Here is an 18,015-nt window from a genome sequence, read left to right on the forward strand (position 1 = left end):
ACAGCATGGAAGCAGACCCTTCAGTCCAACATGTCCATGTCGATCAGATAGCCTAACCTAATATGGTCCCATTTGTCAGCACTTGGCTTATTTCCCTCTAAACCCTTCCTATTCATAGACCCATCCAGATGTGTTTTTTTGTTGTAATTGTACCAGCCTCCACCGCTTCCTCTGGCAGCTCATTCCATACACACACTGCCCTCTGTGTGAAAGTTTTCCCTTAGGTCCTGTACTGTGAGCTCTTCCATAGAGATCTCTCCAAGATCAGCTGTGAATTTTGATGTTTAATTTTTCCTGGGTGCACTCCGATATTCAGAGATACATGAACTCAAACAGCAAAGACAGTAACTGTGCGGATTCACTGCTGTCAGACAGCAGTAACGGTTACTTTCTCTCTACCCCTCACTGACCATGTGGCTGCAGCCTTTGTCTTCCTCCTTTTGAAAGTGCTATTGTTTTGATCTTTTTCCCCTAAAGTTTCAAAACAATGCAACAGCATATAAAACAGTAATGCTGCTCTTAGAATTTGAGGAAATCACCCTCAACACCTAAAATACGTCAAAGGAGCAGTTCTTACAGCAACAATTAAAGCAGATCACCATTGTTTACAGCTACCTTTATTGAGGCAAGGGGAGGGGGGGGTTGGGAAAGGAGTGATATGACTTCCATAATACTTCCCAAAAAGGCTCGCTCTAAAGGGTGGGAAGATAGTGGTAATATTACTCGACTGATAAGGCTAATACTTTCAGGATGTGGGGTTAAATCCTCCAATGGCAGCTGATGGAATTTAAGGTCAAATAATTTTTTAAAAATGGAAAGGAAAGCTGGTCTCATTTATGGTAACCATGAAACTGTTAGCAGTTATCATAAGCGGCTATTTGGTTCACTTTAGATTAGATTACTTACAGTGTGGAAACAGGCCCTTCGGCCCAACAAGTCCACAACGCCCCGCCGAAGCGCAACCCACCCATACCCCTACATTTACCCCTTACCTAACACTACGGACAATTTAGCATGGCCAATTCACCTGACCTGCACATCTTTGGACTGTGGGAGGAAACCGGAGCACCCGGAGGAAACCCACGCAGACACGGGGAGGACGTGCAAACTCCACACAGACAGTTGCCCGAGGCGGGAATTGAACCCGGGTCTCTGGTGCTGTGAGGCAGCAGTGCTAACCACTGTGCCACCGTGCCGCCCGGTGGGAAATTTTTCCTTAAGAGGGAAATTTGCCATTCTTCCAAACCCAGTTACTTTAGCTGTCCTCAAAAGTGGCACTTGATGCAAGGCAAGTTGTGGATGGGATCAAATACTGGTTTGTCAGTAATGTCCACGTTCCATCAATGGAAGAAAAATAATGCTTTTGATGTTGCTTTGAATGCTATAGCAACTCAAATTCTTGGATTTCTATTTCCTGCAAAGTCAAACCCAGATGGGATTTAAGGATATTTTCCCAACATTATTTTTCTAGCATTTCTTTTTGTTTGCTCCAACTAATTTCAGTGCATAGATGCTCTCATTTCTATACTTGTTTCCCTTGTGTAAGCTGTTCTCACTCCCTTTTTATACTGTGTTCTGCTTAACAAGTTGTGAGAAAAATACCCAACAGAAGAAAAAATTGTACTTATGGCCCACCAGACACACAGCCTAAACTTCTCCTTCTGTAAGCAATGACCCAGGACATCTTCTAGTTCAGTTAAAATTCTATTCATTCACCTGTTTTTAATTTTGTATTGAATCAGATGTTTGACTTGGAACTTTTCCTACAGGAAAACATGTGTATCTCTCTGCAAGAATTGATGGAAACCTTATTGTACGGCCATATACTCCAGTTAGCAGTGATGACGACAAAGGCTTTGTGGATCTTGTTGTCAAGGTAATGCCTGTTTCCTTATTCTCCAATCAACTTGTTACTTCATATACTTTTAAATATGGTGAGCTCTGTGAATGTAGAATTTTGAACAAGAAAGTAGGCAGGTTAAAGAATTTTTTTCATCATTTAAACAAGAATGAAACTTGCTATTTGTTATTTATCTATGAGCAGCTAAGTCCTTACATCTCAAGTTGTTTGACTTATTTGCTTCAAAGTGCCTGTTACATTTTCGGGTTTCTGATATTAAGTGTTGCATACAAGTATAAACTTGCTTTACCATTCAACAAGGTTATAGCTGATCTACTTTAATTCTACTTTTCTTACACCATCCCCATTACCTCTATTGAACAATGTATTGCATTGTCTTGAATATATTCTAGGCTTGTGATCCACAACCTCTAGAGAATTCAAAAGATCCACAATCCTTTGAGTGAAAACTTTCCCTTATTTCAACCCTAATAGCTAACCATTTGTCTAGACTCTTCTTTAAGCACTTGCTGCATTCCTTACAAACAACAGTTTACTGCTATTACGTAATTTCTAGTAATCTGATATCACCACCTCTCATGCTAATCTAATGAAAACCTCTTGTACAAATTTGGTCCTGTAACCCCTCATGCACAACCAAGTTTGTTCTGCCTTCAGAAAGGTAAAATGTGCATTAAATTGGATAATTTTCATGTTTAAAGTTTTTGAAGATCTGTAGTTTGAGCTGATTAGATTCATTGTTGGTCTGTTCACTGAGCTGGTTTGTTGGCTGACGTTTCATCCTCCTTCATCAAGATGATATCACCTAAAAAGGGGATAAACTGTCTGCCAACAAACCTGTCAGCTCAGCAAACAGACCAAAACAAATCCAGGTTTTTTTTTCATGTACTATAATCGTTAAAAAATAATGAAGTGCATTAGACCTTTCTGACCACTGGCACAGCCACATTTCTTACCCATTTCTAATTGCCTTTGAACTAAATGACATGCTACATTACTTCCAAGTCAACCACGTTGTGGGTCAGATAACATGTAGTCCAAACAAGGTATGAATGACAGATTTTTCTCTAAAGGACATGAGTAAGAAAGTTGTTTTTTTTTTACAATTGTTACTTTGACTACCTTTCCTTTTCTATATTTATTAATTACCTGACCTTCAGCTGCAACTGTTGGATTTGAACCCATGTTCCTGGCTAATGAGGTGTTTAGATTATTAGTTCAGTGACATTACCAACACTTTCCCACTCTAGCTGGAAAGTGTCATGGAAGTAGCCTTATACAAAGGCCTTGTGTTCTGATTGGTCAACAAGAAAACAACTTAAATGGCCTCTATTAGGCTAGCTTTTATTTGCAGATTTTGAATTTAAATCTCACTTTTTCATGGTGAACCTGTACTCCCCTTGACCACCTAGATGGTTCTGTATTTCTAAAAGAACTACTTTGTGTCTGTCTCCCTGAATCATAGGATGCCTAGTCTATTTTTGTTTGCTTTCTACCCTTCTAAGCACTGGCCTATCCACTTCACAGATTTTCAAAATCTCATTTAAATGCACTTAAACAAATTTCAAAGTGACCTGGCATCATTCATAGAACTCAAAATAAAACAAAAGCTATATCCTTCCTTTTAACTCCTTAAAAATATAGTAATACAAATTAAACTTAATGCTGCGTGCATTTATCCACCTTTAAAACTAGAGTTTCCAAATAATCTCATGAACCTCCAATACCACATAGCCAAAATAAGATAGGGTAAATAGTCAAAAAACTAAGTTGCTCTTTTTATACAGGTTTTTAGCGCTCTCTTTGCATGCATGTACTAATTAAAATTGCAGCATATTTAATAAGTTTGTGTATAAATTCTCTTCAGGGAGCAGAGTAAAAGAAAGGACAAAGTAAAAGCGTGCTTTTAAACAAATGATCCAAAATTAACATGACACTATTTAAGTGTTAATCATTGTCTGGAGTCAGTTTAACATTAATCTTGCAGTTCATTGGTCATAAATGTAAAATTATCCAGATTATTAATTCATTGAGACTAATGAGTTTACACAACTAAATTCTGGGTAGTTGGGTAACTAATGGGAATAATTGGATTGCATCAGACTCAGCGGCTTCTTGCATATCTTGTTTTAAAAACACTATGAAAACTATTGTCTGGCATTAAACTAGCCTAAGCATTTGTAATCCAGAGAGCAGAAAGCTATGACCATGGTTGGATTCTCTGTTCTAATATTCCTAAAGCAGCACTTGATTTACACAATTCTGTGCTCTTTCTGTATAATTTAGCATTTAAGAGATGGATTTACATTTTAGATAACCATTCACTCTTGCCTATTTTAATTTCTTGCCAGAGCTGATGCTAGTTTTAATTCCACATGGCAGTATAGAGAACCTGTGTAAACTAGTTTTCTCAGCTTACTCAAGTTGATATTGTCTTTCTGAAGATCTATTTCAAAGGAGTACATCCCAAGTTCCCAGAAGGTGGCAAGATGTCTCAATACTTGGAAGACCTGAAGATTGGGGACACCATCCACTTTAGAGGACCGGGTGGATTACTCTTTTATGAAGGAAAAGGTGAAATTTGTGTTTGCAATCCACACTTTAGACTAGTGTTACTATAATCTTGAATTCGAAATAAGAGTCACCATTTCCAAAACCTTCAGTGTAACGTGGTGATTGTAGAATGGGGGATGAAATTAAATTAAGCGGAAGAGGCACAACTAATACTTGTTTCCTTTTTGGTGCACTTCTTAGAATAAAAATTTACTCCAGTGTATGGTACAGTGAGAGATGTGTCTGGGCATTAAAAGCATGTAGATACAGTCAGGTTTTAGAAATATTAAAACTCAAGTTATTGAACAACTGACTAACCTTCATAGTCACAAAATTGTTGCATTAATGTAAGTGTGTACTTGGTGATTTGACTGTTAGCCATAGAAAGGTCCCAAAACATCACTCTTGTAATGTGTTCTCTGATTCGAACTCCAAATGATGCAATGTCTGCTTTTCACCGATTTAAAAACAATTGGCAATTATTGAAACAGTGTAAGCTGGGCTGTGCAGTTTGTGATCATCGCTACAGCGATGGTAATCTGCTGTAATGACTTGAGGCAGTTGATATTTTTGTAGCATTTACAACCATCCAGCTTGTCTCATATCCTGTGATAAATTGGCTTTACACATATGCGTTTGACCTTCTCAGAAAGAATGTGGCAGGAATTTACACGCATTTGAATTATGTTCTACAGTTTAACAAGAAGAAAACGTGGTTTAAAACTGAACCAGAAAAAAAGTTTAGGATTTTGGGAAATGCAGCCATTCAGAAGCTCATACACTGATCTTAATAATTTTTGGATTTGTTTGAAAGAATAATAAGGTGCTACAGCAGATGTTTTAATCATTACATGCATAAAAAATGCAGAGGTTATGACTCTTCATCTTTATCTGCATTTCAGTGAAATATTACTTGGAATTGTTGGACCTATAGAAAGTTAAATTTTAATATAATTTGTAGGCTTCTGGATACTTTTTAATCTGTGTTTTAACAAGCGCAGTACAATTTGGAGTGATCTCTTGGTTTTTTTTCCCTCTTGGATCTGGGTGACCTTAGTTCCCTGAAGTTCTTGTTTTGTTGCTGTTCTTAAGGTGTTCTTACAAAGAGAGAATTTCAGCATATGGCCCAGCGTTAAAGGCTCATTATTGCTTGTCGAATTTGAGGTAATGGTATTGGCACGTCATTGCTGTTTTTGCTCTTCTCAATGGCTGAGGCTGTGGCAGAAGTATCTTTCTTTAAAAGAGAGCTTGATGGCTTACAGCAATAGATTGGTTCATAGTTTGACAGAGGAATTGGAATTTGAGCTTCCTTGAACTTCACACTAGCACATAGGCAAGTGGTGGAGTATTCATCCTATAACAATTACTTATTGTAAATGGTGGGAAGACATCAGAGGCCAAAAGGCGAGTCCTTTCTTGAGTAGCACCCAGTCTCTGTCCTACTTTTGTAGACATTTCTGCTCCAACTTCCAGTCGCAGGTAACCGCCACATCTGGGGAAGCAATAGCCTGGTGGTATTATTGCTGGACTATTCATCCAGAAACTCAGCTAATGTTCTGGGGAACCCCCCCGCCCCCACCTCCTCCAAATAGTAGATGGTGAAATTTGAATTCAGTAAAGAATCTGGAATTAAGGGTTGAATGAAAACCATGAAACCATTGTTATTGGAATAACTTGTCTGATTCACTGATGTCTTATAGGCAAGGAAATCTGTCATCCTTGCCTAGTCTGGCATATATGTGACTCCAAACCCACAGTAAAGTGGTTCACAACAAATGCTGGCCTAGCCAGAGACTCCTACGCCCATCAAGTGAATTTATCAAAAATAGAATTCTGCACAAGATGAGAGTGCAGATGCCACAATGCTATGCTATCAGACAACATGACAACTTTTTCTCTTGTTGATGACGACGATTCTGTTTGTGGGCTTGTTTAAACTGCTGCATGTACCTGTGGTACAGCCAGCATCACTGGCCTGATCCCTTGCATCCAGTTATACAGTATCAAAAAGTAAAACATCCAATTCTGGTTGAAAAGTTGAAGCTGATGAATTATGTATATTTGCTGAAAAGAAAGGTCACTTGTATATGGAAAAGCATGATTTTTGGCATCTAAGAAATGGAATTGTCTTATACACTGGATATGCCATTATCTGCAATAATTACATTTGCTCATGCATCTTAGTAAGATATAAATCTAAGATTAATATGGTGCCTTAACTAGCATCTGCTTCTGATCTGAAGAAAGGTTTCCCAACTTCCCATGATTGAATTGATTCTGGTAAACTTATGTCCCATTGTCCTACACTGACCCACTATATTCCTTTCAATGTCTATAATCTAAGGTGTCAAAAATTGTGTGCTACCTCTCATATGATCTGGACAGGGCTTTCTACAGTGAGGGCAAAACATTCTAATAGTTTTTAAAATCATTTCTGTACTTGAATAAAGATTTCATGATCTAGAAGATTAAGATGCATGGAATCCACAGTGACTTGGCTGTGTGGATTCAGAATTGGCTTGTCCATAGAAGGCAGAAGGTAGTGATGGAAGGGTGTTTTTCAGGCTGGACCTCTGTGACTAGTGGTATTCTGCTGGGACCTCTGCTATTTGTGATATTTCTAAATGACTTGGATGAAAATGTAGATGGGTGGACTAGTAGGTTTGCAGATGATGCAAAGATCAGTTGGGTTGTTCATGTTGAAGAATACAGCAAAATCAGTTGTGGAAATGGGTGAAGAAATGGCAGATGGAGTTTAATCTGGGTAAGTGTGAGATGCTGTACTTTGGGAGATCAAATGTTATGTAAAAGTATACAGTTACTGGCAGGATCTTGAACAGCATTGTACAGAGGGACCTTGGGGTTCAAATCCATAGCTCCCTGAAAGTGGCCACTTCAGTAGATAGGGTGGTAAAGACATATAACATGCTTGCCTTTATTGGTCAGAGATCTAAGTACAAGAGTTAGGATGTCATGTTGCAGCTTTATAAGAGTTTTTAGTTAGACCACACTTGGGGTATTGTGTTCAGTTGTGGCCACCACATTACAGGAAGGATGTGGAGGCTTTAGAGAGGGTGCCGATGAGGTTTACCAGGATTCTGCCTGGATCAGAGAATATTAGCTATAAGGAGAAGCTAGAAAAACTCAGGTTATTTTCTATGGAGTGGCTGATTGGAGACTTGAAAGAGCTGTTTAAAATTGAGATGTATAGATAGAGTTGACAGTCAGAGTCTATTTCCCAGAGTTAAAATGCCCACTAGTAGGGGGCATGCATTTTAAATGAGGGGAAAGGTCAAAGGAGATGTGAGGGGTAAGTCTTTTACACAAAAGTGGTAGGAGTATGGAACGTGCTGCCAAGGATGGTGACGAAGGCAGATACAGTAGGGACGTTTAAGGCTCTTTTAGGTCAGCACATCTCCATGCAAGAAATGGAAGGATGCCTCTAATGCAGACAGCATCCTGGTAAACCTCATCGGCACCCTCACCAATGTGGAAACAGGCCATTCAGCCCAACAAGTCCACACTGACCCTCTGAAAGGCATCCCATCCCCATCCCCCTACCCCTACCCCTACCCCTGCATTTTCCATGGCTAATGCACCTAATCTACACATCCCTGAACACAATGGGTAATTTAGCATATCCAGTCTTAATGTGCACATCTTTAGACTGTGGGAGGAAACCAGGGCACCCAGAGGAAACCCACGCAGACATTAAAAATTTGCAACAGACAGTCACCCAAGGTCGGAATTAAACCAGAGTCCCTGGTGCTGTGAGGCAGCAGTGCTCGCCAATTGTGCCACGCTTTCTGAAGAAACTTATTAGGATACAGTGTTCTCACACCACTGCTGACATGAGTGTTGTGCAAGCGGAGTCAAGAAAGCAAGTCTTTCATGAGCTTAAGATACTCAAACGCCTCAGTATAATGTCTAATTTGAAAAAAAGGTGAATGGCAAGTGTCTTTTCCCTGGGGTGGCAATGTTCAGACGAGTGGGTATATTATTGGTCTTCTGACAGTACAGTGTTGACCCACCAGCCCCAAAATTTGTGGTCAAGTGGAATAAGACTTCAACTTCAAAGAAAAGGTCATGAATCATTTAGCAATACCACAGGATCTCAGTGAAGGTTACCACTCCTGTTGTCCTGATCACCAGAGGTGGCAGAATTGCATCTTAGTGCCTGATAGTTTCATCCAACAAGTTAGGAAACCAAATCTTGAATACACTCTCCTGTCATATCCAAAACATGCACAGCTGCCCAGATTATAACAGTAATGTCACAGCACTGATCAATTAAAAGATTTCAAAAGCAAAACACTACAATTGTGAGATCTGTAACAAAAAGAGAAGCAGATCCAAATATTCAGTAAGTCTGGCAAAACCTGTGCAAAGAGAGTTTCGGCTTGTGACATTTCATCAGAACTGAATCTAAAAGGTTCTCTTCCTTCGCATATAGTTACTGTACGTAGCCATCAAAACTAAATGACATAAGACTAAAGTAGTAAACTGAAACATTGACTTATTTGGCTTTAATTAAGCATTAATGCTCAACATACTTTTCCTTAATATCTCAAGTTGCAAGTTTGCTCAAACATTTGTCTCCTGTAGATGTAAATTAAAAGGTATTTTTGCAAGAATTGTTCCAGAGTAATAACTGTTATCACAAAGTTGACCATTAGAACGTGTATGTGTGCAGCATCGTTCGTTTTGTATCCTAACACCGATTTTAAGATGACTGAAATGTAATTGTATCATGAGTCTTACCGGTTGGAAAGGTGGCGAAGAACAGTTGCATAGTAATTTTCTTTGCTCCTAGTCAGGTCGTCTCAGAACTGCCTAAAACATCCTGTTCATGGGTTTTCTAAACTACATCAATCCTTGATTTGTTCCTAGGGAAATTTGCCATCCAGCCTGACAAGAAATCGCCACCAGAAAACAAATATGCCAAAAAGCTTGGTTTGATTGCAGGTGGTTCTGGTAGGTACTGCATTTTGTTGAAAACAGTATTAAAGTTAAATATTAAAAGTTAGGGAATAACACATCTTGTGGAGGAACAGAGAAGCAAACTTAAAATGTTAGAAATCAATTGGACAGTCAATTACAAATTTATTTGGATGCCCTACTAATCTTACTGCTTTTATTCTGAAGGTATTACTCCAATGCTGCAGTTAATTCGTGCCATAATGAAGGATAATGAAGACCCAACTATGTGCTATTTACTGTTTGCAAACCAAGTGAGTAGACTGACGTTTTAATTGTCCTGAGGCGATCTAAATGAAACTAATCAATTAAAGACATTGTAATGGGAGCATATGAAAGAGTTTCTATAAGTGGAACATTTCAGGATATCCTGGTACAGAGTTGCTGTAGGGAAGTGGGCCAGTCATTTTTTGTGCAGTACAATGTTTTTGTGTTGGTTGAAGGATAAATATTGAACATACGAAATAGGAGCAGAGTAGGTCAGTTGGGCCCTCAAGCCTGCTCTGCCATTCAATAAAATTGTGGCTAATATGACTGACTTCACTTTCCCAACTTCCTCCAAATAACCTTTGATCCCAGCCAATAGAACAACTGGTGAAGTCTGATACCAGAATGAAATTGCCCTGATTTTTGTATCTTTATAATTAGTAAAACATAGAGCAACACAGCGCAAAACAGGCCCTCGATGCTGCGCTGACCTGTGAACTAATCTAAGCCCATCCCCCTACATTATCCCATTATCATCCATATGCTTATCCAAGGACTGTTTAAATGCCCCTAATGTGGCTGAGTTAACTACATTGGCAGGCAGGGCATTCCACACCCATACCACTCTGAGTAAAGAACTTGCCTGTGACATCTGTCTTAAATCTATCACCCCTCAATTTGCAGCTATGCCCACTCGTACAAGCTGACATCATCCTAGGAAGAAGACTCTCACTGTCCACAGTATCTAATCCTCTGATCGTCTTGTATGTCTCTATTAAATCCCCTCTTAACCACCTACTCTCCAATGAGAACAGACCCAAGTACCCCAGCCTTTCCTCATAAGACCTTTGCTCCAGACCAGGCAACATCCTGCTAAATGTCCTCTGTACCTTTTTCCGATGCCCCTACATCCTTTCTGGAATGGGGCGACCAGTGAGGCCGCACTAGCGTTTTTGTACAGTTGCAGCATGACGTCATGGCTCTGGAATTTGATCCCTCTACCAATAAGACCTAACATATTGTATGCCTTAACAGCACTATTAACCTGGGTGGCAACTTTCAGTGATCTATGTACATGGACTCCCAAGAACCCTCTGCACATCCATACACTCAAGAATCTTTTCATTGACCCAGTATTCTGCCTTATATATACTCCTGACATAGTCTCTCTGTTTCTTCAAGAACAGAACAGAAGCTCATTTACACGTTAGATGAAAAGAAAAATCTACCTAGATTTAGAGCATGATTAGAACAATATTTCTAAATCTTAACATTGAAACTTTATTTTTCTCCATATTCCCCAACACCACTTTACAGCAGCTCAAATCCAAAGAAATTACTTTCCAGATCAAATCTTAAGTTCATAACTTATCCTTCCTACCTCTCTCCTGTGAACTGAAGTCATCTTTCATAAATAATTGAAAAACTGAGTGCAAACTTCCTCAGCTTTTAACAACTTGCAGATTCCTAGCCAAACACTCCCAGAATTCAGGTTTCACAAATTAAGCTTTTCTACTGGTTATGCATCCTGAACTGGTCAGTAATTTTTCTTCTAGAAAGGAAACTTTATTTGCTTTTGACCCCAATCAGGTCATCTCAGAACTGCCTAAAACGTCCTATTCATGGGTTTTCTAAACTACATCAATCCTTGATTTGTTCTGAACTAAAAGCAAGCAAATAGCTTTCAATGTTTACACTCCCTGTTTTAAATTAACAGTTAAAAAAAAAAGTTCCATTAATACTCCAGGCATCCCTGCTGTCTGACATGTACTGGATTAGGTCACTGTTCTGGAAAGATTATCTAGCCTAATCTTTCCTTGAACCTCTCCAAAGAAACCAACTCATTTACCATTTTTAGACTTTCAGTTTTAAATACATAAAAATCAGCCGTCTTTCATCGCACCTTTCATAGAGCTATAGAGGTCATAAAGTCCTACAGCACAAAGACAGGCCTTTTAGCCCAAACTGGTCCATGCTTATCAAGATGTCTATCCACACTGTTTCCCTGCATTTTGACCCATATCCTTCAAATCCTTTCCTATCCATGTATTTGTCCAAATGCTTTTTAAATGTTAATGTTACCTGCCTCAACCACCTCTGCTAGCAGTTCATTCCATGTAAATACCGCCCCCTGCTTTTTTAAGAAAAGTTGACCCTCCGATCCCTTTTATTCTTTCCCCTCTAACCTTAAACTGATACTTTTGAGTCCTCAATTCCTCAACCCTGGGAAAAAGCCTGAGTGCGTTCACTCTATCCCCACCTCTCATGATCTTTGTATACGGTTATAAGATTCCTCCCCACCCCCACCAGCCCAACTCAGTCTCCTAAGCTCTAAAGAAAGAAGTTCTAGCTTGTCCAACCTTCCCCTATAAACTCAGACCGTTAAGTCCTAGCAACATCCTTATAAATGTCTTCTGCACTCTTTCCGACTTAATAACATCCTTCCTATAGCAAGGTGACCAAAACCTGAACATACACTCTAAGTACGGCCTCACCCAACATCATGTACAACTGCAACGTAACTTCCCAATTTCTATACTCCGTACCCTGACTGAAGGCCAGTGTGTCCAAGCAGCCTTCACTGCCCTATCTGTGACTCCATTTTCAAAGAACCGTGCACCTGAAATCCAAGGTTCCTCTGTTCCATTAAGGCCCTACCATTCACCATAAAACTTCTACCTTGATTTGAGTTTCCAAAATGTAAGATCTTAGACTTATCTATATTTAACTCCATTTCTCAGTCCACTTCCCCAGCTGATCAAGGTTCCTGCTACAATTTCTGAACCTTCCTCTCTGTTTATGTTACTGCCTATTTTAGTGTCATCTGCAAATGTACTAATCATGCCTTGTAAGTTATCATTCAAATCATTATCAATAACAAACAGCAATGGAGCCAGCACCGACCCCTGAAGCACTCCACTACTCTCAGGCCTCCAGTCCAACAAGCACCCTTCCACTAGTATTCTCTGTTTCCTACTATCAAGCCAATTGTGTATCCAATTTTCAGCTCCCCCTTGATTCCATGAAATCTAACCTTCCAGAGCAATCTACCTTATGGAACCTTATGCAAGGCCTTTCTAAAATCCATATGAACGACTTCTGCATTTCTGCCCTCATCAACCTTCCTAGACATTTTAAAGAACACAAATTTGTTAATCTCGCACGCATAAAGCCATGCAGACTACACCGCAGGCACTGGTGTCACCAACCCAAGGAATCCTAAACTCATATATAGAAAGCAGGCTACACCACCAGTGCCTCATCCAGAGGCTCACTGATGTTACCCAGTATGGTGACGAAACATCTGAAAATGAACCTTCTAGCTCAGTGAGCAAACCTACATCCAGAACCTCAACCTGAACTACAAATCTTAAAACTTACTAATTCCTAATCAAACCCTGTCTTTTCAAATGCATATGTATCTATCTCAATCTTCTCAAGTAACCTAACTACCTCAAATATTAGGCTTATTGGTCTACAGAGGAAACAGCAAGAGTCTTTGACAGAGAAACAGCAGATGGAGTTTAATCCAGCCAAATATAAGGTGATGCATGATGTAAGGAAGATCAAATGCAGAAGGAAAGTATACAGTAAATGACAGAACCCTTGGAAGCATTAACGTAGAGGGATCTGGATGTTGACAGTTCCTGGAGAGTGGCAACAAGTGGATATGGTGGTCAAAAAGGTGTACTGTATGCTTTCCTTCATTGGTCAGGGCATAGAATGTAAAAATTGACAAGTCATGTTGCAGTTGCATAGAACCTTTAGTTAGGCCACATTTTGAATTTTGCATACAGCTCTGGTTGCCATGCTACCAGAAGGATGTAGAGGGTGTAGAAATGGAGGGTATTAGCTATGAGGAGAGATTGGATAAACTCAGTTGAAGGATATAGGGTGACCTGATAGAAGTTTTAAAAATCATGATTGTTATATTTTCCAGGCTAGATACATCGACCACTAGGAGACAGAGGTTAAAGAGAAAATCTAAAGGAGATGAGAGGCAAATTTTTTTTTTTGTTTAAAAGAGGGTGGTACATGCCTGGAATACACTGCCAAAGGGGATAATAAAAACAGTATTTAAATGTATCATGACAGATGCATGAATAGGCAGGGATTATAGAGATACAGAGGCAAATGGTTCTGTGTGTTGGGCACAGGCTTGATGGGCTGAAAGGCCAGTTCCTGTATTGTACTGCTCTTTCTTAAAAAAAAAACTTAAAACAACTACGGATGCTGTAAAATCAGAAACTAGTTGCTGGAAAAGTTCAGCAGGTCTGGCAGCATCTGGAGACCAATCAGAGTTAATGTTTCGGATCCGTTGACCCTAAGGAAGGTTTCTGGGTGAGCTCTTGGAAGCTCTATGTAAAAGCAAGCCTTAAATTGTGGGGATGGGAATGTAGCCAGGATGATCACATTTCTTTCTCTACCTGCTTTGCTTCTCCGTTTTTGTATTGGATTAACTCCAGCTGTGGGGACTGACAGTCCGGTCACATGTTTTTATTCAAAGCAGCAGAAAATTGTATGAATTGTGGATTCACCAAAATGTTTTGTCAATTTTTCTTTTGCCTTAGACTGAAAAGGACATTCTGCTTCGTGATGACCTGGAGGAAATTCAAGCTCAGTATTCTGACCGCTTTAGGTTGTGGTATACGGTAGATAAGGCTCCAGAAGGTAGATTATAAACTTTATTTTACTAGAGTAAATAAAGCAATTTTGCAATGAATTATTTTTAATATTGATTAATGGAGGGCTTTTTAATTAATGTTCAATTCTGTATTCTTAATTTCACCATAAACAGAATTGGAGCTGTAATATTTAGTTCATTACATTTACATACCTGTAAAGAATATACATTTGGGAGCCAATCATATGAACCTTTGAGATTGTCCTTGACAGACAGTTCTGAAGATTTTTGTCTCCAATTTGCCAGAAGCATTTCCCCGTGGTTGTTCTGTGCTCCAACACTGGTGATTGAAAGTACAAAATACATGTTTTTAGTTTATAATAGGGAAGGGGAAGGGTGAAGTATAGTTAAAATAGATTCCTTAAAAAAAAGAAAGAGCAAGCTAAATGGGTAGTTCTTTGATTCAGTGTAGATTTAGGGTTAATTTCCCTTTGCTACACCAAATGTATACTTTCCAGCATCTGTCACTTTTTCTTCCAAACCCAAGGAGCAGTGAGACTAGCAGAAGTGCTCTGACTGAGGCTAACTAATTTGAAAACGTGGATCTAAACAGCATTGTGATTTACAGAAGGACTAATGTGTGGGAAATGAGGATTAGTAGTAAAAGCAGAGGTTGATTACCAATAAATGTTTGTGCAGTGACCCATTAGAATACGGGATACCCTGCAAAGTTGTTCACAGCAATTCAAAGCAAAAATATTACGAAAACTGAATAAATGGAATAGAATGCCTTCACAGATTCAGTGGGCTAAATGGCCTTTGAGAGGCTGAGTTAATACATTAACAATTCTGGTTATAATGGAGATTATTCTGAAGGATAAGTATTTGCTCTAAAATCATCTTTTTGGAAGGATTAATTACAAACAAAAACAGGAATCCAAGTCTGGCAGCATTTGTGCAGATAAAGTGTTAACATTTTGATTCCAGTGATCCTTTTTCAAAACATCTAATTACAGATTTCCTCCACAATGATCAGAAATGTTAGCCAGTGCAACAAAAATTAAATTGGGTCAGTTTCAAAATTTCATTTGTCGTTTTTCCTTGTATAGTTATTGTTATTTAACATCTCTCTGGGAGCCTGATTCTTTTCATTTCCCATTCATGGGATATACACATCACAGCAGCCCAGCATTTATTGGCCGATCCCTAATTGCCTTGAGATGATTTAATGTCTAAATCCACTTGACCTTACATTTTCTCCAACAATATCCTGACAAGGTAAATGTAATCCACCAAATGCCAGCTTCAAATGGGTATTCTTGGCATTGACCTGACATCAATAAAAGCTAAAAAGGTAAAAACAATGACTGCAGATGCTGAAAACCAAATACTGGATTAGTGGTGCAGGAAGAGCACAGCAGTTCAGGCAGCATCCAACGAGCAGCGAAATCGACGTTTCGGGCAAAAGCCCTTCATCAGGAATTCCTGATGAAGGGCTTTTGCCCAAAACGTCGATTTCGCTGCTCGTTGGATGCTGCCTGAACTGCTGTGCTCTTCCAGCACCACTAATCCAGTAATCAATAAAAGCTATGTAATCGCTATCCAAAAAGATCTGTTGTTTAATGCAAATAACTTTTGTTCTAGGCTGGGATTACAGTGAAGGCTTTTTGAATGCCGAAATGATGAAGGAACACCTGCCACCACCTGGTGATGATGTCTTGATCCTCATGTGTGGTCCACCTCCCATGATTCAATTTGCATGCAACCCCAACTTGGACAAGCTCGGATATTCGCAAGGAATGCGTTTTGTTTATTAAATGTGGTTCCGATATTTAGCTTTGGGGATGTGATTTGCAAACTAAGTGGAAATATTTGCACTCAAAACAGTGGTGTTTGCCTTATTACTGGTATTAAGAGACATTAAACTGGTTTGTATGCATGTTGCATTTAATACTGTCATTCTCTATATCAAGTATGTGTTTGAATCTGTACAAACAACATGTACAATGTATACAGTGCTGTACAGTCATTTAATCTGTCTAGAAAGCATAAAATTCAGAGCTTCATGTTCAGTGCACCTGGAACCAAATATATAGATTCACTTCTCTCACTAATGGAAGCAGTTTAAAGATGTCAGTTTGCTCCATGAAATTTATAAAAATATGTAAAGCAATCAAGAGGGACTGTGGTCACATGCAGGTGGATTGGTTGTACTTTTGAATTCTACCACCTTTATTTTTTTTATTTGCACTTCATGTATTGTACTGGCACTGAAAATGCACGTAAGTTAGTGATTCTCTGATGCACCTGTTGGTGACCAAGTGATGCAGCATTCAGGATATGCAACAAATTAATCTTTTACCTTTTTTAGCAATTTATCATCTGAATTAAAAATCTATGGGACTTGATGATGTAATAATAGATGAGCATGCTCACTGCTGTGTTGCCCCAAGATTCAAAGGACTGAAAATTTCCTCTAGTACTTTTATTTTAAAGTAAAATCCGGCTCGTCGAAACACTCAGGATGATATTTTGGAAAGAATCTCACAAGCATTTCAGGAGGGTTCTAATTTGAAGCTGAATGTTCAGACACATTTTTGGACTTATGATAAGTTGCAAGCTCACCAAGTTAAATAAGAATGCAAATATCAAACACTGGTAATAGGATCTTCAGTTATTGCAAAACTAGCTGGGTATAGTTCAATAGCAGTAATAGTCTGATTTGAATCTTTCTATTAAGGCTTCACAGAATATATTGTCCTCATTTTAGTGTGCCTGTCCAAATGATAAATAGCCTTGTCTATCTGATTTTACCTAGTCAATGTTTCCCAGTAATCAATTATAACTTTACCTGAAGTATCTGTGCCTTAAGTAATTTAGCTTTTTTTTTGTTGAGAAGTTCTTCAAGATGTTCACTGTCAAAGTCTGCATTGCTGCAGGTTTTGTTTTGATCTAACTTATAGTTGCTGTAACGTTTGCTTATTTAAAATACATGCAACTCTCAACTGAGTTTGATTTTCAGGGATCTGGGAACTTCATTTGTTCTGTTGGAGAGACAGTGCCACATTGGAAATTGCTCAGCTAAGAAGAAAATAGTACCCGAAATGGCTTTTAGCAACACTGCATCAAGATCTATCCAATTCTGTGCAAAACAAACAAATCAGCTGCTTCAATCATTAGTTGAAGTATAATTGAATGATACATTTTTGGATTTGTCCTGAATATTCTTTTAGTAAATTTGGAAGATCACTGTTTTTGAGAGTGATGTATGGCACAGAATACAAATAAAATCCTTTTGGTGAATAATTTTGTGTATTGTGATGACTTAGACCTTCAGTTTTGGAGTTATATTGTTCATATTGAAATTCAATAAGTTTGCTCAAAAGCTCAAAAATCTCAAGCTATCTTGCATTTATTTGAGGCATATTGTAGAAGTGCAACAAGTAAACATGCAGCACAAACCTTTAAGTGAATTTATATACCACCTTTTTAACATTAAACCTATTCCAAGGCTCTTCAGAGGAGTGCATGATAAGAAGTCACATGAAATATGGAGAGAATCCTGGAGGGCAACCTAAATCTGTTGGTAGTCAGTCCCATGTTGCAAGATTTGGAGAAATTGAATTATCGATTATTGGAGTTCAAGTTTGAAAGGGTAATGAGGCATGTGGCCTCCTAATATTTAGAATGTCAGCCCCACCTCCTTGGAAAGTGCTTGTTAGCCACTCAATCATCATCCTGCGTCCGTTTAACCCTCTCTAACCTTTCCATTGAGTTTTATGAATCAGAATTC

At 38.8% G+C, this 18,015-nt stretch overlaps 1 protein-coding gene across 1 annotated transcript in view; it reads left to right on the plus strand.

Moving 5' to 3' along the window:
- Positions 1-17,528, plus strand: part of LOC140467157 (NADH-cytochrome b5 reductase 3-like) — a 31,175-nt gene extending 13,647 nt beyond the window's left edge. The window contains exons 4-9 of the mRNA XM_072563282.1: positions 1,770-1,876; positions 4,306-4,435; positions 9,305-9,388; positions 9,560-9,645; positions 14,170-14,269; positions 15,867-17,528. Of these exons, the coding sequence (XP_072419383.1) occupies positions 1,770-1,876; positions 4,306-4,435; positions 9,305-9,388; positions 9,560-9,645; positions 14,170-14,269; positions 15,867-16,039 (680 nt within the window). The 3' untranslated portion in view covers positions 16,040-17,528. The remainder of the gene's footprint in view (positions 1-1,769; positions 1,877-4,305; positions 4,436-9,304; positions 9,389-9,559; positions 9,646-14,169; positions 14,270-15,866) is intronic.
- The last annotated feature ends 487 nt before the right edge of the window (positions 17,529-18,015 follow it).

Source organism: Chiloscyllium punctatum, chromosome 45, assembly GCF_047496795.1.
Source record: "Chiloscyllium punctatum isolate Juve2018m chromosome 45, sChiPun1.3, whole genome shotgun sequence".
NCBI lineage: Eukaryota > Metazoa > Chordata > Chondrichthyes > Orectolobiformes > Hemiscylliidae > Chiloscyllium > Chiloscyllium punctatum.